This window comes from Eublepharis macularius, chromosome 3, assembly GCF_028583425.1.
Source record: "Eublepharis macularius isolate TG4126 chromosome 3, MPM_Emac_v1.0, whole genome shotgun sequence".
NCBI classification, from domain to species: domain Eukaryota; kingdom Metazoa; phylum Chordata; class Lepidosauria; order Squamata; family Eublepharidae; genus Eublepharis; species Eublepharis macularius.
The window spans coordinates 69,937,364-69,960,145 of record NC_072792.1 but is presented as its reverse complement, the minus strand read 5'-3'; the positions used below and the strand labels follow the sequence as shown (position 1 = coordinate 69,960,145).

The window sequence follows — 22,782 nt, the reverse complement described above, 5'->3', positions numbered from 1 at the left end:
TACATTTATTATGTCCCTCCAACAAGGGTGTATGTATAGCCTGAAAGAACATGCAACCAGAACAATCCTGCTAAGAGAGGCAATAATAAAAGGTGTATCACTATTGTGCTCTTCCATGTTTTCTGGAGATAAGCTAAATTCCAGGGGCCTAATGATGTTATATAGCTGAATACATTTTGAAACATTTATTTGCTATTTAACAACTTTTGGTTCATAGACTGAGCAGGGAGCTAATTGTGTGTATATATGATTGCCTCCCGCCAGCTTTACATAAAACTATTTTTTCCAAGTAGAACCTTCTAGTCCAGTACTATATTCTTTTTCTAGTAAAATATAAGTTAAATTGATGTATTTCAACCCAGCTTTAAACAAGCTACATTCTTACATATTGCAAAAGATGCTTAACTTAGTATTGCTTAGGTATAGTTGTATTTTCTAGTGGAAAGCTGTCTTTTGGTTTTTAATTCAAATGCATCTTCTGGAGATAATACCAATTATGAAGCCTCTTGATTCCTTCAAAGCTAAACTGTATGCATCATTCATCTACTGTTGTCAATATAGGATTCCAGATGAATGCATCTTCCTGGCCAATGTTTCTCCTAAGAACCCTAAATGGCGCTGACATGGCACCTGCAGCATTCTTTAAGAAGGTAATGCTAAAAGAACTCCTAATTGTTTTTAATTTTTTAAAAATTCTAAAATCTGAGCTTCAGCTGCATTGTTTGCTCAAGATTCCAGTGTCTTTACTGTTCTCTTCGGCACACAGATGCAATGAAGTTTCTTAAAATGACTTTTAACTTGATTGTCAACTTCTAAAACTAGACTGGAAGGAATATTTTCACCTGGTTTACATTTCAGGAATTCAAGACATTTGTCAATACATACCTGTTGTGCCTGCGTTAGAGAGACTTCACAGAATAACCATTTAATACAGTACATGTGTGATCATAAATGAGGGACAGTATGTTTAAATTGCATGTTATAGCCTACATAACAAACATAGGAATTTTGCTGAAAATTAGTATCAAGAAATATTGTATATTTTCCCAGTAATATAACATTTAAATTTTTTCATTATCTTTTATGGTAATGGGCTGTTCAATTGACAAAAATGGTCAGTAATGATCTTATTCTAATTAAAATATTATTTCTGTTTGAGAATCTTTGTATGTTATGTGTAAAGGAACATTATTGTATGTCCATGTGTAGGGTTGTGTGAATGCATGCAGAAATTCTCACCTACAGAGAAAGTGGCTAGTATAGGTTGGAGAAGCCTAGACATCTAAAACAACCGAGATACAGGGACAGCAGAGAAGGGGAATGAAATAGAATAGGCAGTGTTTGTCAGGTGAGAAGTCATGTGAAAAGTGTCAAAGGAAAAATGGGAACTATATCCACAACAAATACCATATGCTAAACAGATTTACAACTGAATAACCTTTCCTTCAATACAACCTTTCCTTCCTTTGTCATAAATTGTCTCAACTTTCTTACTCTTTTCCTCCTTTTTGATGCATAACATACTTGGTGAATTATCATAGCTGGAAAGTCTGGTCTTTATCAAGGCAAGACACTGAAAAAATGAAAATGATGTGCTTAAATTGTATAAATTTATATTTGTCTTGTCCAATTGCTATGAAGTGTAACTTTTTAAACTGATGTATACATTATAGCTTAAAATGTTAGCCCTCCCCACCAAACTTACAAACTGGCTGAACAATTCAAAAAGTTAAAGGAAGGGAGACGAGAGTCTCCATCATGGTAGTAATTCATCATTTGAGCTTCCATTGAAGTCACATTATGTAAGTTTGAATGGCTTTATAAGAGAGTCACCTGCTAGTTTACAAATGCGTGTCAGAAAAGTCTTGAAGGTCTTCAAGACTTCAGTTCGTGAACCCTTTGACATTGACGTGTGAGACTGAAAACTATTGTACCTTTTCATCAACACTGTAACTTTTGTTCCTTTAATAAAGGAACTAGAAATATTGTTACACTACCTTTAATGTTGCTTGATATTTGTCTTCGAACTGCTAACAAAGACAAGATACATCTCTCTCACAAACTTCTGTCATTTCTTTTTAATTTCCAGGTTATCTCTAAACTCCAAAAGAACCATTAGTTTTAAGGCATGAATACACTCCCATTGAAGCAAGTGGGAGCAATAGGAAAGATGAGGAAAATATTCACATATGGTGTTTAGTCAGCATATTTGAGCCCAGTAGTACCTTAGAGACCAATAAGAAAGCTTATACCCTGATAATCTTGTTAGTGTCTCAGGTGCTGCCAGACTCAAATCCTGTTGTTTTACTGCAGACCAACACAACTACCCACCTAAAACTATGCTTAGTCAGTGTCCCTTTTGGAACATGACTATTTTTGGACCACATGGTTATAGGAAATGTATAGTCTTCAGGATTTCATACATACATAAATATATGGATGGCTCTTTTTATTTCTGTAGGAACCACCAAAGCCTTCTCAAAACTGTTTTAAAATCGGAATGAAGCTAGAAGCAATAGACAGAAAAAACCCTTTTTTAATATGCCCGGCAACCATTGGAGATGTTAAAGGAGATGAAATTTTTATTACCTTTGATGGCTGGCGAGGGGCATTTGACTATTGGTGTAAATATGATTCTCGGGATATTTTTCAAGTTGGATGGTGTGACTTAACAAGAGATGCTCTACAACCACCAGGGAATAATGGTAAGAAACTGATAAATCCACAGTTCAGGCCCTGTTTGGTCATTTAAAAAGTTTTAACACTGTATATGTAAAGCTTTGATTAAATTGATAAAAATATCTTGCTGATGTTTTCTATTTTTGTAATTTTTTCAGCCATAAGTTAGAGGTACAACAGATTCTTTAAACAGAATGAAATAAAAACTAGGGTATCTTAAAATATTTGTTTTTATTCATCTCTCTCCCCCTCAGGAATCTTTTCTATACAATTTTGCCCATAGTTCTTAATGATCCTGTATTGAAAAACAATAAATCTTTCCATATGTCTTTAATAGTTGTTGACTTCCATAGTAAAAATCTTTTACTGGTTGATACAAAAGTGATTAAAATGTTTGAATTTTTTTTCTCATACATTGTTTGCTCTTGTGAAGCACTGAAACTCTGCTTAGGTAGATTCAGGTCATGTGACAGAATTCAATTTCCTTGTAGTACGATAGTATAAATTTGGGGAATTTCAAATTAATTGTGTGTGTGTGTTCCTTTTATGAAGAAATCTGTTAGTATTAAACTGGAACACAGTCAAAACTGCAAGATTCCACAGTGTTTTACAGCACAGTCCTGTGGCGCCACTTGCCCGCTCCCTAAGGACCATTGCGGGAGATGATGCCAGCAGCCAGGCCCAGTGTGGCGAGGACACAGTAGGGAGCACATGCTCCGCCCATTCCCCTGACAACCACATAAACATCCCCCAATGGCTGCGCCACCCCCATGACAGGCCCGTGAGTGGTAAGCAAAGATACAGCCAATGCATGGGCTGTGATATCCACTGCCCGTCAACACCCCCATGCCACAGAGCAGGCAGCTGGGGACACGTGCCCTGTGGTCACGTCACCTGCATTGAGGTGCCTGGCCAGGGTAAAGCCATCTGGGGTGAAGGTCCAGTGCTGTGGGGGTGGTCCTCATCACGGATCAGGGAGGTCATAGGCCTGCGGCCCTCCAGCACTTCTGAGAGCACCAAGCCACTTAACAGGGCCTAGGTTTCTGGACCCTCTTTGCATGGGTGTGGACTGTTTCCCCAGCCAGGTTGCCATTTGGCTTCCAGGGTGCTTTGCCCCCCCCCCCCCCGGCTCAGGATTGCACTGTTAATGATCTAGTTAAATACAAAATTGCTGTGAAATCAGTATTTTTCTCTATAGTTTGAGATGTATGACTGGAAATTGTTGGATTGTGAACACGTCTGCCTTATACTGAATCAGACCATTGGGATGTCAAGGCTAATATTGTTTCCTCTGACTGGCAACAGCTCTCCAGGGTCTCAGGTAGAGGACATTCACATCACATGCTTTCTGAGCCTTTAAACTGGAGATGCCAGGGACTGAACCTGGGACCTTCTGCATACAAAGCAGATGCTCTACCTTCCCTGAGCCATGATCTCAGCCAGTGATTTAAAGTTATTATATGAAATTGGTTAATAGACTGGTTTCTTACTGAGCTTCTAAAATCACATGCTATAGCTGGGATCCTAACCAGCCCGTTTGTGAATAGAAGACATGCTTGCTTGTACATAGCTCTTCAATTTTTGTGGATTTCCTCGTCAAGTTGCAGTGTTCCTCATCATATCCCATGCTTCCTTGATCTTCAGAAAGGTTTGGGGTTGCTAGAGGCTGCTGCAGAAAGAGGGAAGGCGAGAAAGATCTGTTCAGAGCTCTTTGGATTCAGTTGTCATCATGGATTACACTTTTTTTTTGTGGAGCTTTATCAGTGACCATTGTGTAACTTGTTGCTCATTATTATTTACACATGTATGTGTATGCACAGACACACACATACATACAGAGCTGTTTTTAGGTTGATTTTTCATTTCTGCTCATCACAGAGATGTTAGAGGCACGTGTAGGTGTGTGTCTAACTACTAACAGAGGCATGATAACGGGGGACGTAGACTTGATTCCATAATCTTGGGAACTATTTTTTTTCTATTGAAAAGGTTTTCTGCCATCTTGAGTCTATTATCTGGAATTTTGAAAAATCTGGCAGTTTAGTTGATTTTATTGGATCTGTTTTGAATAATTTTGATGATGTAGCCAGTGCCTAGGAATTTGTGATATTTTTCTAACCCTGGCCAAAAATAATTTCTCTTTCAAGAAAAGTTTGAGCGCAATGTTTTAAGGTAATAATTTGAGGCTCGCTGAATATAATACAGTAATGTGAACTATAGAAGTGATGAAAGGATTAGCATCCCAATTAACAACAGTATGTTTATCTGAGCCCAGCCTCAGTATTCTAATGCAGGAAGTGCATGCTAGCTGTCTTTGCTTCTGCTGTTTCTCTTGTTTTCATGGTGGTTGCAAAGGAGACCTTATAATTCAGAAGCCTTTAATGAAGTCGTTGCTTAGGACTGGAGGCATGACAGGAGATTGCACATAAGAGTCCTAAACGGTTGATACCTTAATTGTTTTGCCAGGACACCTAGAAACAAAATGCTTTGTTTTGTTTGCAGACTTGAGAGGGCCATTGTGATGCAAAGCAGTGCCCTGAAAAGAGCAAACACATGCTGTTCTTTCTTTCCACCGTCCCCCTTTCCAATTATACATTGTATATTAATTATAAACACAGGCTGCCATTTTTCCTTTTTAATTGATTTTTTTAAAAGTCTTGTTGAGATCAGCAAACTGTTTTTAAGTGTTTAAACATCTGTGGCCCAGTTGTAGGTCAGCTTTGTCTGCAGACTTAGTGAGCTGGCAATTAGATTTCTTTGCATGTCCTTTCGCTTCTTTCCAGATTATTTGACCCCATCTAACCTTTGATCTCCTCCTAAAGGCAGGGGTGAGGGAAGTATGGGCAGGTGACTGATGTTCTCTGTCAATAGAGCCCACAGACAATATGTGAATTGCTTTAGCAGTCTCCTCTACTTTGTCTCCTCCCCCCTTCCCTTTCTCTTAAACCAACAAATGCAAATACTTTCATTCTGATTTGCTAGCACATTTCAGTACCCACTTGTGGGTTTTGTTACAGATTTGCTTTTCAGTCTCAGTCTTGCTAAAAAAGCAGACATGTCGGGTTCGGTCCTGAACCTTCTCAATGGCTAATATAAATGATATTTACATCTCTGGAATATAAAGGTAGGAAACTCTGTCTTAAAGAGAGACAATTTTTATGCTGCATTCTAGCAGGGAGTCATTATTATCGTATTGCCAGCCTCTGTGATGAATTTGCTGAACAAAGAGGAGAAAGTTTCACTGTGTAAAAATGTGTTGTTGCACTTTTACTACCTGTGACATTGAAGCTTATTTTCTTTGTACTTACAAACAGTTAATTTCACAGATTTTTATTGTGCAGTAATACTTCAAAACTGTTACCCAAGGATATAGTAATTGTTAGGGTTTTTTTTTTCTTTTAGCAATATAAAGTATTACACATAAGAGCATTTTATTGTATGGTAAAGATGGTCTCCTGCTAGAAAAAGTCTGTTTCAATTATATTTTGAAAAATGCACTTTTTGAATTGTCCTATATTTCAGTTAAAGTTTTTTGATGATACTTTACACTTAACAGAATAAATATTTTAAGGGATAAATTTTAGATAACCTTTAGCAGTTTGTGTGTATAATGTAACAAATAATTATATGTATTTTTTTAATTCTTACATTACTGAACGCACTCTAAACAGTGTCAGAATGTTTGGCATGTATCTTCTATTAATATACACTTATGGTGCAGTCTGATATTTTCTAAGATAAAATTGGCTTGAATATTTGTGAATTGTATATAATTGCAATGTATTTTAGAAAATGCTGGTAGTTAGCTGATATTTTTGAAAAATGACATTAAGGAATAGATGCAGGAAATTATATTCAGAATACTGTGGGTTGGATCCAGCCAGCTTTCCCAAAGGTGAGAAAGGGAAGAGAGGGTCCTCTTTGACTACCCAAATGGCTTTGCTGGAGATCATGGGACCTGCCTAGATAAAAGGCGTATGTAATGGAAACTGGAATAAGGAATGGAATTTGGTAAGGCTGAATAAAAAGGTTGGCTGGCTCCAGTCCTGTATCTGGCAGTTGCCTATAATTATGTGCTGTCTGCTATTATTTATGATGAGGAACTGTCAGTCACAAATATTTTACTTATTTAAAACACTTCTGTTTATTTAAAGCATTTATTAAAACCTTTCCATCCAAATAGGGTCCCCAAGGTGGAAAACATCAAAACATTAAAACATTTCAATATTAAAACAGCATTTAAGATAAAGCATATATAAAATAATTAATTCAGTAGAGCATATAAATACAAACACATATAACAGAACCAGGGAGGAGGGCCACTAACAGTTCACTTGCTGGCAGAAGACAAACAATAGAGGGAGATAGATGAATTCCAAAGTGCCAAAGTTTTGGCAGCACAACTGAGAAGGCCCTTTCTTGGGGTGCCACCCATTTATCCTCAGATGGCAGAAGCATCTGAAGCAAGGCCTCCAAAGATGACTAGAGTAGACAGGTAGGTTCAGATGGGAGAAAATGATGCTTCAGGCATGTTGACCCCAAGCCATATATTTGGTTTTAAAAGTCAATACCAGCACTTTTAATTTAGCCCAGAAGAAGTATAGAGCCAATATGGATGGAACAAGACTGGAGTGATACGATCTCTATGGCCCACTTCAGTCCCAAAGATGGCTCCCACAAATGATGTGGAGGCCTTCTAGAGGCTTTTGAAAGAATGGCTGAAGGTCCATGAGACGGTATATGCACTGCAGGAGCTGGCCAAGAAATGGTTAAAGTCCACCAGGCCCCACGCAGAGGAAGTACTGGACAAAGCCATAATGGAACAGCTGATCCAGGCGATGCCCCCTCCTTGCCCACTCTGGGCCCTGCGCCAATGGGCTGAGAACCTGGAGGCCCTAGCTCAGGCCCTGGATGATTTTTGGCAGCTGAAAGGACAGCCAGGGCCATGGATGGTGAGGGCACTGAATAGAGTACAGACCAGGGGGGCAGAAAGAGGGGGCACGATGCTCCAAGGGAAGCGGCCATGGTGCCTTCAACTAGGAGCTGGGCCGAGCCTGCCCAGCCTGGGGAAGTAAACCCTTTGAGGTTGTCCAGACCCTGCCATTTCAACCTAACAGAGGAGCGCCTTCCTTGGGGGGGGAAGGGATAGGAGAAGGTAGCAGCCCAAAATCGAACGGGGTGGGGGAGCGGTCGCTGTCACCAAAGGGCCCTGCTTTACTTGAGGGCAAATGGGCCATTTCCAGATGGAATGCCCCTTTATGGACTGTAATTAGGCTCTCCTGGTGGAATCAGCAGCTGAAACCTTCCCAGCAGGGCCGCTACTGGTGGAGGCACAACTGTTCGGATGCTAGGTGTCAGCACGCAGATCAAGTCAGTTGGCCTACAGTCAAGGAGATTTAAGTGGGTCACTTCAAGGTGCGGGTGACAGTGTCTGAGGAGGCCCCGACCCCCCTTATCATTGGTTGTAACTTCCCATACTAGAAAGCCCTCGTCATTGGCACAACCTCTTTCGGGGGGTGGGGTTGGACAATAGAGGTCAGTCAACCACTGCCCCAGGGGCAGATGCACCAGAGATGGAAGACACCAGGAGAGGAGAGCAGATGATTTCGTCGAGCCCCTGCCCAGGACCTCGCAAGGGCACCACTTCATTCTCATAATAGTGAACTATGCAACCTGCTTCCTGCCAGCCTCCAGGTACCATGAAGACCCCTGTGGTGGTCCAGGTGCTAGTATTTTATTTTATGCAGGTGGGCATCACTTGAGAGATTCTGATAGATCAAGGATGCAGTTTCATGGCATGATTGTTCCAGCAGTTGTGCAATATGCTGGGGATAAAACATCTCCGATCCTCAATGTACCACTCCCAGATAGATGGTCTAGTGGAAAGCTACAGTCAGACAATTAAAGCCATGATGAAGAAATATATAGGAGAGAAGCCAGGATATTGGGTCCGGACGCTGGACCCTCTGATGTTCGCACTGCGGGAAGGACACGATACAGGAGGCCCCCTTTAAGCTTGTCTACGGGCATGTGCCCCAGGGGCCCCTGGCGGTTTTGGCCGAGGGATGGGGATACCACCCTGAGAGGAGCCGCAAGTGGAAGGGACATACTTGCTTGAAATGCAAGAGAAACTATGCCTGCCCCAGGAGTGGGCCCAGCAGCATTGGGCCAGGGCCCAATCTGTTCAGGAACAACACTATAACTGAAAGGCAAAGCCCCAGGAGCTGACAGACAGGGCCCAGGTACTGATGCAAACTTGTGCATTGGGCCAAAGGAGTGGAGACCCGTGGGTAGGCCTGTTCTCATTAATTGGATGCCGTGGGAATGTCTGTGGTCCAGGCAGGGTGCACATGAGCCCAAACTAAATGGTTGCACATTAATCGGCTGAAAGTTGAGGGAGGCGGATGCAAGGTGGTGACAGCCAAGCTGCCAGAAGGTCAAGAAGTTCCGTAATGGGAACAGGACGGGGGACTCCCCCAGATGGACCAAAGGGACTTGACACCGCACCAGACTGAAGGATTGCGATGGTTACTGGAATGACATGGGACACTCTTCTCCCCACAGCCGGGGAGGATATCCCTGCTCGAGCATGTAGTCGACATGGAGCCAGGGAACGTGGTAAGGGAACCCTTAAGGCCCCTACCCTGAAAAGTGTGGGACCTGGTGCAGAAAGAACTGCAGACTATGGAGCCATTGACAAACCCCTGGTGAAGCCTTTTAGTCTTGATGTCCAAGCCTGAGGGGTCTCTTTCCATGTGCTTAGACTTCAGGGGTGTCAGTAAGACCTCATGGTTCGACGCCTACCTCATGCCCCAGTACTTGTTTGTTGGAAAGCTTGGGGGAAACCCGTTATCTGTCCATCCCAGACATGACCAAAGGATACTGGCAGGTGCCACTGTGGCTGCAGGACCAGGAGAAGATGGTATTTACAACTAGAGATGGGCACGATCCAGAAAAAAATACCGATTAAGCCGTTCGTGGATCCGGGCTGCTGCTGAACCCAGGCCACCGATTCTAACCGATCAAGTCCCATTTCCGATCCGGAATCGGGAAGGCCAAAGCGAGAGGGCGCCCCGCTGTTTCCAGCGATATAGGAATGGTGGTTGGTGGCAGCGGCCGCCAGGCCCTGCGGGCAGGGGGAGGCGGCGATGAGCCACCTCCCTTCAGGGAGGGAGGGGACATTCACACACACACACACTTAGAGTAGAGGGGGGGAGTTTTTAACCCGCCAACAAGCCGCCTCCCCTCAGGGAGGGGACATTCCCAGGGCCGGATCTACGGTTGCCAGCGCCCAGGGCAACTGTAGTCAGGCTCCTGTGCGCGCGCTCCTGGGTCGCCCCCCCCCACCCACGCAGCAAGCCGGCTGTCCCAGTACGCTGCGGAGCTGGCGGCAGCGCGAGTGGCTCGGCGGCTGCCCGCGCCGTTCACCTGCCCCGCAAGACAAGGGGCGGCCAGCTTGCCCACGCGCCCCTTGTCCTGGGGAAAGATGAACAGCGCAGGCGGACTCCCACCCTCCCTCACTGCCTTTTGCCTTTCCCCAGGATAAGGGGCGGCTGGCTTGCCCACACGCCCCTTGTCCTGGGGAAAGGCGAACGGCGCGGGCGGCCTCCCAGCCTCCCGCACTGCCTTTTGCCTTTCCTTTGTGCCCATGGCTTCAGAACACCCCCTTCCCCCTCCCTCCCCTGGGTTGCTGCTCCGTGATTGGAAGGAAGCCTGCTAGTCAAGGAAAGCTGGGCTTCCATTTGTGTTTCGAGGGCAACAGAAGGAGGGCAAACACAGCTCATTCCCCTGGCTCCGTTGCCCCAGGAATAAATTACTGGCGCAAGAGTGTCTACAATTCTGAACAGAAACCGATATATCCGATCAAATCCCGAACAAGCAAACCCCCGACTGCTGGATCGGTTGCCGTGGATGGAACCGATGAGCTGAGTCACGATGGCGCAAACGCCAACATCGGGGTTTTTTTGAAATCGTAATTCAGATCGTGCACATGTCTATTTACAACCTCCTGGGGCCTGTTCCAGTTTGTGACTGTGCCCTTTGGGCTCCACAGAGCGGCAGCTACATTTCAGCGGCTAGTGGACCAGCTGCTGAGCCCTTGCCAAGGATTTGTGGCAGCCTATATAGATGATATGTTAGTTTATAGCAAGACATGGTAAGACCATTTATGGCATCTAGAGGCAGTGTTCATGGTCATACAGCTGGTGGGGCTATGCTTGAATGCCCAGAAATGCCACTTGGCCCGAGAGGCCTTGCAACACTTGGAACATCTAGTTGGAAGAGGCAAAGTAAGGCCTGTGCACAGCAAGGTGAAGGTCTTCCAAGAGCTACTACAGCCCACATCCTAGTGGCAAGCCCGGCAATTGTTGGTGCTAGCTGGATACTATAGCCACTTCATCCTTCATTTTGCCACTTGGGTGGCCCCCTTATTGGATCTGTTGAAGAAAGGGGTCCCAGAGCCAATACCCTGGGAACCAGAACACCAACAGACCCTAAACCAAATTGTGGATATCCTTAAAAATGCCCCAGTGCTGTGAGGGCTGAATTTCGAGCAGTCCTTCAACGTGTACACAGATGTATCAGGGGTCGGACTAGGAGCAGTGCTAGCTCAAACTCATGAATGTCGAGAATACCCTGTACTTTTTCTCAGCAGGAAGCTGTTCCCCAGAGAAAAAGCCTACTCCGCACTGGAGAAAGGGGCTATGAGGTCGCTACGATACTACCTGCTGTGCAACCCCTTTACTCTGGTTGTCAACCATGCTGCATTGCGGTGGGTGAAGGACAGAGGGCAGCACAACGAGCAAGTCCAGTGGTGGATGCTGGCGTTACAGTCCTACACTTGCATGATCCTGCACTGGCTGGGGACCAGGCACTCGAATGCAGACTTCCTATCACATTGGCATGCACTGGTGGTAGGGACCATGAGCACCTTAAGGGGAGGGGTGTGTGACGTACTGGTGTGGCAAAGGCAGCAGGGTGAGAGCTTGAAAAAGAGGACGCGTAGCCCAGGGTATGGTGGGCATTGGAGAGCAGAGTGGTGGAGGTGGAGAGAGATAAAGAGGGGGGGGACGGAGTGAGGAGGCTGAGGCACAAAGCTGAAGTAGCTGTAACCAGCAGCACCCTGCAATGGGACAGCAGGGATGGCGGTCTGGTCTCAATGAACCAGGGAGGTGGGAGCTGAGCTGCTCCGTGCAGAACCCATCGAGCAGCTGAATGACTCTGCAGCCTACCCGCTGGATAAGCAATCCAGCAGTGAGCTTTGGAAGAGCACAGGTGATAGCAGTATGGGAAACCCCAGAAACCAGGAAGCCCCAGTCAGGCCAGGGATGAACTGGGAGGCTGCAGCTCGCTATTAAAGGAGCCACGCCTACTCTGAGGCCACTGGGGCAATCGTCACAGTATCATACTTCACCATGTACATCAGGTTAAGCCAGTGTTCTGTTGTTTAAAATTGGTGTTCATTGCACAATGAAACTTCTAGTTTTACAGGCAATTTGAATTTTCTTTATGTGAAATTTTGCTCATTTGTACAAGTGAAGAACATGGATCAATTGTTGCTCAATTTAAAAATTCAAATATTCTATATTTGTTGAGAAATATGTGTTCAGGTTGTACATGATTGTGCAGCAAGAATGTGTTTGGAAAGCTGAACAGTTTTTCTTTTCATGTTGCATCAGCTGTGCATAGATTTTAACAAGCACTTGCAGTAGAATTTTTAGTCAATACAGGGTACTTCTTGGGTACTAGAAAAATAAGTTGAGTAGAAACATCTAACCTGTCTGGATTTTGATATTAAAAGTATATCTTGTATGATTCATAGATGGATAGAACTTGGTAGTGCTTGATATAACAACATTTGATTTATATACCTCCCTTCAGGACAACTTAATGCCCACTCAGAGCGGTTTACAAGTATGTCATTATTATCCCTGCAACAAAACACCCTGTGAGTTGGGTGGGGCTGAGAGAGCTCCTAGAAGCTGTGACTGACCCAAGGTCACCCAGCTGGCTTCAAGTGGAGGAGTGGGAAATCAAACCTGGTTCTCCAGTTTAGAGTCCCGCACTCTTAACCACTACACCAAACTGGGATGATATTGTAGGAATCAATAGGGCCTGGAAGTAAATTGTGGGATGAAACTTAATTTAGTAAGTAATAAGAAGCATAGAAAAACTGATACTTTGCTGTTCACAATGAGTTATCCTGAATATACTTAAATTCCATTTGTTAGGCCAAGTTTGTGCAAGAGACATTCTCAGTGGACTGCCAAGAGAGCTTCCATTGGGCAACTGAAGGTCAGATAGTGGGGATTCTGATAGCTAGAGTTGTCAGCTCTCCAGAAAAGAAATGGTCTGGTCCATTGTGTATTTACCAGCAACTTGACAACCAGTAAATCAACAGGCAAAGCTCTGCACAAACTAGGGACAATATTAGCTGCAGATTTCCATCCAATAATCTACTGGAAAAGATACTTGGTACCATGTGAAAAAGTTGGAACTCCCAATTTCAAGTACGAATTGCATGAAGATACGTAATTTTAAAGAGTGATTAGAAGTTTTAGTTATTCCAAATTATTATCACTAAGAAAATATACCTTTGGATATTGACACACGTGTCTTTTCACTTCCCTCTCAGTTTCTAGTACAAAGAATAATGCAAAAGCCCAAACCTCTCCTTCCAAAGTGACCCGGCGTTCAATGCAGTCTCCGCAAAAATCAGCACCAGCTCTGGCTCCTGCTGCTGCACCAAAAGAGAAGAAACCTGGGAGGGGAAAACAGCCAGCTCCATCTGCAGTTCTTAGGAAAGGCAGGTCTCCCAAAAATACTCATGCAACAAAAAACACGTCTCGTAAGGAAAACCTCAAAACAAGAAAAAAGAGCTTGAAACCAGGCAGGAAGGTTAGCGAATCTCATTACCTTCTTATTTGTTGCCGGAGGATGTCTGTGCTTTTCTGGGATGTTTGGCAGAGAAATCAAGGTTTCATTTATTTATTACACATATATTTGGTGTAAATTGTTTACAAAGTGTGTTACAGATTTCCTTTCTAGTGTGCCTACGAAGTCATGCAGTGTAAGCAATACATTATTTTAGAATGTGCTGAGTGCAGACTTATTCCTTTTATTCCTTTGAATTGCTGTGATGAATCAGTTTTGACTAAAAAGCAAGATAAAAGGTATGATAAATTAAAGGAAGATACTTGTTTTCAAGTTCAACGGGTTTTAAAATTTACTGATTTCTGTTGATCTCTCCTATTATCCTGAGCCAGTCTGTCAGTCAGTCTTAATTAGGCTCAGTTGGAAATCCAGTATGGTGGTCAACAGAACTATCCCTTTACTGAATTTCTTGCTGATTTTTTACCTTTAGCTATTTAGGAAAAGCTTCTTTAACGTAGGCCAGTTTCACTCACTAAGATAATTCATTAGGATGAACATATACATTTGTCTCTGGTCACAAAGACATCAATGAAATCAGCTTTTGACATCTAAGTCTATTCTAATTTGAGCAGCTGTCCATCCTTGCAGAAACATGAAGCAGTGGAGCAGTGCTAATGGGCTTATCCGGAGCTTTTGACCCTCAGCTGATTCAGGCAGCCATTGTAATTTGGGAGCAATCTGATGAAACCATCTTGAGTTAACTTTTTTGTGGGCACACTTGACTTGTGTCTGATACCTGTGGAGATAACCTTTGAAATATGGGTTGGGACTGTTAGAAATAAGCTATGGTTTTGGTATTCTTCAACAGTTCAGAGAAACCAGAGCTGAGGTGGTCTTTATTCTTATATGCAGAGAAGTTAGCCGTGTTAGTCTGTGGTAGCAAAATCAAAAAGAGTCCAGTAGCACCTTTAAGACTAACCAAAGGTGCTACTGGATTCTTTTTGATTTTATTCTTATAGATTTTGTAACTATTTGGTTTTTTTTAAAAGTAATTCCCTTTTTTTAAAAAAACAGAAAAAAATCTTACCAGTGCAATCTCCGGTATTTTCTCCTCCCCTTACTTGTGCAAAAGTGGAAAATAGCACTACACAAATTCACAAAGATGGTCCTCCTATAACGGGTACAACAGCAGCTGTCATTTCTACTGGTGAGCTAATTTATTTCAAGCATGAGATAATGCTCTTTCTGGGAAGAAACTGTGTTCTAGAGTTGCCATAAAAGTACTGGAGACTTCTAATTAGAAAAAGCCTTTTAGTCAGTATTAAGTTTTGAAGGCAGCTCATTAAGTTTTTAAACTGGGTCTGCCTCCTGACAGTTTTGTTTGCTTTAGCCCTAACCAAGGGCCAAGCTACAAGTGACGACTGACACTTGGCTGGCAAGTGAACAGACTCAAGTGTATTCCTCCCTGTTCACTTGCGCTTCACTTGATCAAGTGGAGCGCAAGTGAATGGCAAGTAAACAGGGAGGAATACACTTGAGTCTGTTCACTTGCCAGCCAAGTGTCAGTCGTCACTTGTAGCTTGGCCCAAAGTCTCTGATCTTTGTTTCTTCCATTTTTCTGACCTTTCTCTCTACATTGCCTTCTTATTTTACTTTTCACTTCCCCTGTTTATCATGCATCATACAAAATTCTGGTGTTAATCTTTAAGGCCCCAAGTGGCTTGGGTCTAATGTATCTAGGCTGCCTCCCCTCATATATGCAATCTCACACATTTAGGTTATCTACAGAAGCCTCATTGCAGGAACTCCAAGTTCAAGAAATCAAGTTGCTGGTTTATGCATGATGTCTTTCTCAGCAGCCACTCCTGCTCCTTAGATGCTTCCCTATTTGCTACAGATCGTTCCTTCTTTAAAGATATTTCAGTGACAGCTATGAAAGTTTTATTCTGGAAGGAAGGCTTTTAAAAGTTGTATCTGTACCCAATACTTATTTTGAACAGTTGCTTTCTTTTAAAACTTTTGGATGGATTTTAACATTGCAAGCCACATTGAACATTTATTTTTAAATACAAAGGTGGTATAAACATATAATAATTAAAATAAAATAATTTCCCTCCTCCTGTTCCCTTTCTGCTCCTATTTTTCTTTATTCTAGTTGCTATATTATGCCTATCCCCAAACCACTGTGTGTGTCTTCCTTACAGTGATTTCCTTCCCTGTTTCCTTTGTAATCCTTCTTTTTCACCTTACATTTCTTTCTTCTTCTTTTTCCTTTCCCAGCAGTCCATCCACTTTACCCTTGTGATTATTTATCATAGGCACACAGTGAGACAGTACCACCAGATTAAGAGTTTGAAATCTCATCTTCACCATCAATTTTGTTGTCTGACTTAAAGCTATCTCTTAACTTGACTTCCCCATCTGCTAATAGAAATTAACATCATAGTATAATTTCCTGCCACTAATTCACTATTTTTCCTATTTGAATGCGGAAATCTACATTTCAGAGATTTATGAAGACATGCAAAATAAACAATGGAAAGGGCAGCATTTGTTTGTGAAAGAAATGTTTTTTTTTTAATCTGGGAAAAGCAGTGTACTGCAGGTTAATATGCAATTAAAATAGTATAGTTGGGCTTGTATAGATGTGAAGTGAGAATCTGAGATCTTAGGAAAGCTTGTGGGAGAGGAAGATTTATGTACAGAACATTAGCTGTTCATACTCATTACATGACATGCAGCCTAAACTTTATCTCTGACAATCCTTAGAGAGAGAAATAAATGTGTAATAGTTCTGCATATAAGTTTATCAGTGTGCCTTTTCAGTGACAATCCTATGAAATAATATTTGGTCTAGATATAATGCCTGTTCTTGTATAAATAAATAAAGTCCCAAATTCCATTGTATAAAATTGCCAGAAAACCTCTTTTTCCATTGTAGTTTGTGTCTATGTTAACAAACATGGAAACTCTGGGCCTCATCTGGATAAAAAGAAGGTACAGCAGCTTCCTGATCACTTTGGACCAGGTCCTGTGAATGTGGTGCTTCAGCAGGCTGTGCAAGCTTGTGTAGACTGTGCCTATCAATCAAAAACAGTCTTTGGATTCCTGAAGTCAGGACATCATGCAGGAGAAATTATTACTGGTAATGGCAGAGCAGTAAACTTTTCTTATTAATCCCAAAAGCGAAGTGGCAATAGAAATTGTTTTTGTTAGTTTCCAAGTGTAGCAAAACATGTTTAATTTGGGTGGAACTAAGAAAAAAGGCAAAATTAAAGTTTATAGTAGCGCAGTTGTGTAAAATGGCTTTTTTCAAGTTTTCCCCTCTTGGTCCAGTGGTAATTATGGGCAAGAACAAATAATGATGAACTACTTTGCTTTCTTTATATGGAAGCACAGTCATCGTATCTAAATTATGCTGTGATTCTCTAGCAAAAACATCTGCATATGCTGTGCTGCTCTTTTAGGTGGTTGCATAGTTCTCAAACAAATCTGTTAAACTTCCCACTAAATGGCTCCATATGTTTAAACTATGCTGTTGTAGCTGCTGCATCTTTTCCTGTGAAAATATTATGGAATTGCAGGCAGGTCAATTTTCCAAGCACCTGTGTCATCTGTTACAGAATGAGCCTTAATAGCAGCTGTGTTGATAAAAATATTATCAGGTTCCATATTGGGAGCTGTTGTCACTTTTTCTTTTTGGTAGAAGCAATGTTCAGGACAGATGTTAGCACATCAATTCATACTTGTCATAGGCACTAAAAAAAGGGCTGCCTTACTTCAGTCTCCCTACATTAACACCAGATGGCAACAATAACTCATAGCGTGCAGGTTTAATGATGCTATCATAAACCTACTGTCTAGCAATATTAAAATGTTACAGTGTGTCTGATGTGAAAAGTCACTGATCTAACACCATCTTCAGCATACATTAGCACATGTATAGTATCAGTCTCTCTTTAAAAGACTTAATAGGTAGTGAGTGAGGTTTAATTTGTAAGACACCATTATTTCACATGGAGAATTTGCTGCTTTGAATGACAAAAGAGACCAAGCTAGTAATGTAGTCTCCCTCACTGAATTACCTACCATACATCAACTTTGCAGTGATTTTTTTCCCATTGTTTGTATAAGTCCTGTTTTACATGGGTATCTATATTCATAAATAAGGTATTTAAAATAATAAATAAAGTGCTAGGAATATTCCTTAGATTGTAACAGTATAAGAGAAGTTCCTTCCCTCAGTCCAGAACTCTGTCCATCCATTCCAGAATTATATATATGTTTCAGTTTGCACAGTTCACAGGCATCCCATGGCTAAGTGGGAAAAATACTGTCAACGTGAGAGGCAGTGCTGTGACTCTTGGCCCAGACCAAACATATTTTGAGAAGGGGCAGGAAAAGTCGAAGCCTGGCCTGACAGCTACCTCTGTCAAAATGGCACTAGCTTAATGAAAAACCTGCCACTATAAAAATAAGCCTGCTTTCAGATTTTGTATGGTCATAATACTGTTTTAAAGAAAGAATTGTTGGTTGGAATTTCCACAAGGGTGAACGAAAGTATCCAAGGCTTTGAGAGTAGGTTTGCCAGAAAAGAAACACAAGAAGATGTTCTGTCTTCTTTTATCCCTTTGTTTCAGTCAGAGGAGAAGGGCGTCTTCTATTTCAGACATTGGTGGTATCCCTGTCTGTTTCATAGTACAGTACAAGAATAGTGTTTTGATACCTTTTTTTTTTAATTAACAGCATCTTTTGATGGAGAGAAGCATGCCATCAGTCTTCCTGCTGTAAACAGTGCATCATTTGTCCTGCGTTTCTTGGAGAAGCTCTGCCACAGCCTACAATGTGATAATCTTTTTAGTAGCCAGCCTTTTAGTCCTTATATGGGGAGTGCCCATAGTCCTACAGACTATGATAGAAACAAGCCAGGTAAGTCTCTATTGTACTGTTATCCACCCCCCTCAGAATTCAACTATATATCATAGAATAGAACTTGATAGCAATTGTGTCTTGAGTTCCAGTGCAAACTAATTCATTAGGGCTTAAGAAAGTATAGTTTCCGATATAAGTAATACAGAGGATCAAAATATAAAGGAAAAGCAAAACTCTACATACTTAGCTTTCCAAATATGCTTTTAAATTCTTGGCTTTTCATTTACACCTGATCCTGTGTATGTATTTTCTCTTAGAAGTAAATTCCAGTGAGTGAAACGGAATGTGACACCAATTAAGGGCATCTTTAGTTTAGCATGGAAAAGGATGGGCCCTGTAAAAGAAGCATAGAGTTGCTAAGAGCAGGGCTCATTTCGAGGGGGAATGCGCAGGAACACAGTTCTGGCAGTTCCCCAAAGAGGTCACATGTCAGGTGGCCCTGCCCATCTGACTCTCAGCCATTTTGGGCTTCTTTCAGCCTGGATTGGGGCCAAAACGTCCCGGATCGGGCCTCTGGTGGGTGGTGGAACACTCTCCTGTTCAGCAGTGGCCCGATCCTGACCATTTTGGTCCCCCTTTCAGCCATTTTCAGCCCCTTTTTGCCATTTTGAGCACAATTTCTGCCCTGAATGACCAGGATTGGGTCCAAAACAGCCAGGATAGGTGATATCAGGGGGAGTGGCATATACAAATCAGTTATGCCAATGACACACTTCTGGTGATGACAAGGGGCATGGCATATGCTAATGGGTTATGCTAATGAGTTTCTCCAGCTCTTTTTCTACAAAATGACCCCTGGCTAAGAGACTTTGCTGTTTCCAAATTTGCATCTTCAGAAATGAGCTGGTCTGTTCTCTCCAATGTGTGTAAAAGAAGAATGGGTAAAGCTGTGACTATTGTCTCAATAACCTTTATAACTGCCCTATAAGGTAGTCAGGCCTTACCACCATATTAATGGCAAAGGGGAAGGGTCTGAAGGGAGGGGATATGTGCCTCAACTGGAGACTTCCTAGGCCAGAGTTCACCCTTTTAGAACAACACTGTATTAACCTGTTATTTATACATCATAATTGTTAGAAGCTGTAACAGTTTGAAGGCTGTGCTTGCAGCATCATTTTCTAGAAGAACTGGTATTAGGCATCTGCCATGTTCATAAAAAATAAAGATACACAGATGGTTAAGTATGCACATTTTAATTGTTGCCTATTATGTCCTTTTTCTTGCAGCTGAAATGAATAAATTTGCTCTTTGACTTGCAGTACATTTTGAAAACTTTTATAACTGGGAATAATCTATCCCCCCTCCCCAGCTGAATCTTAGATACAGGTCTATTATAATCATTTTGCTTTGAGGGAGCACTTTCTAATGATTTCTGTGGAATAATACATGGGAAAAAGTGATACACGGGCTACCAGCTGACTTCTGCTTATGTGTCTTTCCAGAAAAATCCATGTTATATTTCCTCTCCAGAAATCAATTCAAAGCACTTCCATAAAAGAAGACTTAAAAAAAGAAATGTAGAGACTTAACATTAATGCATTTGAGCTACTGAATTAATTGTATTTACTTACAATGCTTTCATTAGTTATTTTTATTAAAAGGAATTGTTTGTGTGTGCATGTTTGCAGCAAAAGAAGAAATATCAGACCGCAGAAGTACTACTAAGCGGTATTCTCAGGATTCACCACCCTATACTGCCCCCCTGTCTCCTAAACTCCCACGAACTGAAGTTCACCCCTCGGAAGGTAACTATGTAACCACAATGTTCCCTCTAAGCTGTATAGTGTTGTGAGCCAAAAATCTACTTCATGAGCTGAAACAATAACTTGCATTAAAGTTGTGAGCACACCTCCTTAAAAAAAAAAACCAGTCTACAAACATATAAACAATCTACAAACTAATTTGTATTATTTCTCGCTGAGAAACCACAGTCATTCCTACATGGTTTCTAAATATCAAACAGGATGAGACAAGAAGAGTTTGCAAGGTGACCCAAATCCAGAATATTCAGGTGCTGCCAGAAATGGACAGGCACTTTGGTATCCCTAGGTGAAACCCTAGAGTTACCACTGTCAAGGTGTGGCCTGGAGTTGTCCTGGAATTACAAATGATCCCTAGACTACAGAGATCAGACCTCTTGGAGAAAGTGGCAGCCTGAGAAGGTGCAATCGGTGGCATCACATCCCTGCTGAGTTCTCTCCCTTCCTCAAACTTCACCCTCTCCGAGCCCTGCCACCAAATCTCCTGGAATTTCCCAAGTTAGAGTTGACAACTGTATGAACTCCATCTGTGCATCACAGCTGGTCCTGAAGTTCTGGAGCACGATGGCTCCTAGCCCTAGATGTAAGCTCTAGATACTGATGATAACATTTATAGTATTTCACTGCATATCTATAAAACTGTACTAATGGAACTAAATATTTATCATTTCTGAGATTCTTGTAGAAAAATGCCTATTTCAGGAAATCATACAGGTTTTGCTCAAATCAGAGGTATAAAAATGAGTTCTACCCACCAGTTAAATTTTGGGACTCGTACACACAGCTCCCTGCCTCTGGCACACAGCTCTGTACACAAATAAGTAAGACGCTGAATAATGCAGAGTAAGTGTGGTCTGGGCTGGAAAGATAAAAGGAGCGACAACTAACTATAAATTTTCTAACACATCAACATAACGTTTTCAAACACATTAACATAATCAAATTTCTTGTAGGATATATCTGTTTTCTTCCTTCCAACATCAGCATCTCTCACTACTGCCTCTTCATCTGGATCCTGGAGCCAGGATGGAGAGGCCAATCAGTGGGCGCAGCGGCGAGGCCATAAGGGCGCCTGCCAACCACCACCACCTCCTACTCCAGCTCCCAGCACCGGGACGGAGGGATTGCGCAGCAGAGAGGCCACTTGATGGGCGGAGAGGCCACTTGGCTGCCCGCCCACTGCTGCCGCCTCTTTCTCCAGATCCCTGCACCGGGATGGAGGAACCATGCAGTGGAGAGGCCATTAGATGGGCAGAGAGGCTGCTTGGCTGCTTCCTTCTCCTCCAGCTCCTGGCACCAGGACAGAGAGGCCATTCGGCAGGCACAATGGAGAAGCCGCGCAGGTGCCTGCCTGCCACTGCCGCTTCCTCCTCCAGCTCCCAGCACTGGGACTGAGAGGCTGCTCAGTGGGCACGGCGGAGAGGGAATTCCTCCAGGCCAGGGCCACACCAGGCCTTCCAGTTGGGCCTACAACAGGGTAGGAAACAGGGAAGGCGGGCCCAGGGCACCCCTCCGTGTGCTGGGCTTCTCGGCTATGTGCTAAGGGGTAAAAATTCGTGTGCGATTATGCACAAGCGCACATTAGCAGGAACAGTAACCAGAACACACATAATTTTCATTGCAGTTCTTAGCACCATAACTGAGATCTTAAGGCATACACTTGCAAGTTACACATGGGTTGAGGGCTTATACAGTATCTATGGCAAAGGAAACAAATCCCTTTTCCTAAAAGCATCAAAATCTACCACCACAAACTAGATTTACTTCTTGATTGCTACAAAAAATTGGGTGCCAGAGATCAAGGAGTGCGCTCTATGCCTGTGAAAACTGCTTGGGAACGGGTATGCAGTGTGTGATATGGGGGGATGGGGGCTTTAAGCTAGAGATTACAGTCCATGGAAATTGTGCCTTCCAGCTTTTTAATACGACTAGAAATACCTTCCATGCATGTAAGTTAGTATTTAGATCCAACACTAAGTTTATAATTCACTCACCAAAGACAGTTGTAGGAAGCTCCAAATGTACACCAGTATGTAATAATACATCTTGATGATTTCACTGAGTTCTCTTGTGTGTAATGGATTCAGGAACAGGGCATTTAATCATTAGCCAGGACTTGGTAAATACTCATTGTGATCAAACCTAGGAAGAGTGTCATTGAACAAAGGCAGAATTTCCTTCCCTGCATAACTGGAATTCAGATGCAAGATTTCTAGTTGAGACTGTGTGCTAGCTATATTAACCTTTCTTACTTAAAATCTAAGTCATCTTAGCAGAGTTACATGGAATAATAATATAATAATAATAACCGTGTGCTTATATACCAGACAGATGAGTGCCACACTCAGAGCAGTTCACAAGGTCAGTGTTATTATTATCCCCACAATACAGCCGGGGAGCTGGGCCTGAAAGGAATGGCTTACCCGAGGCCACATGCAGAATTCATGATAGTTGTGGGAGCTGAACCAACAGAGTGCTTGCGCAGAGCCCAGCCCCTTAACCACTATGCTGCAGTCGCTTGCAGCACTTGCAAACAGTC

At 42.5% G+C, this 22,782-nt stretch overlaps 1 protein-coding gene across 2 annotated transcripts in view; it reads left to right on the top strand.

Moving 5' to 3' along the window:
* SCML2 (Scm polycomb group protein like 2) overlaps positions 1 to 22,782 on the top strand; it is an 81,149-nt gene that overhangs the window by 51,812 nt on the left and 6,555 nt on the right. For both annotated transcript variants that reach the window (XM_054973689.1, XM_054973691.1), the window contains 7 exons: positions 562 to 650; positions 2,462 to 2,705; positions 13,313 to 13,575; positions 14,626 to 14,758; positions 16,493 to 16,696; positions 18,298 to 18,480; positions 20,112 to 20,228. In XM_054973689.1, the coding sequence (XP_054829664.1) occupies positions 562 to 650; positions 2,462 to 2,705; positions 13,313 to 13,575; positions 14,626 to 14,758; positions 16,493 to 16,696; positions 18,298 to 18,480; positions 20,112 to 20,228 (1,233 nt within the window). The remainder of the gene's footprint in view (positions 1 to 561; positions 651 to 2,461; positions 2,706 to 13,312; positions 13,576 to 14,625; positions 14,759 to 16,492; positions 16,697 to 18,297; positions 18,481 to 20,111; positions 20,229 to 22,782) is intronic.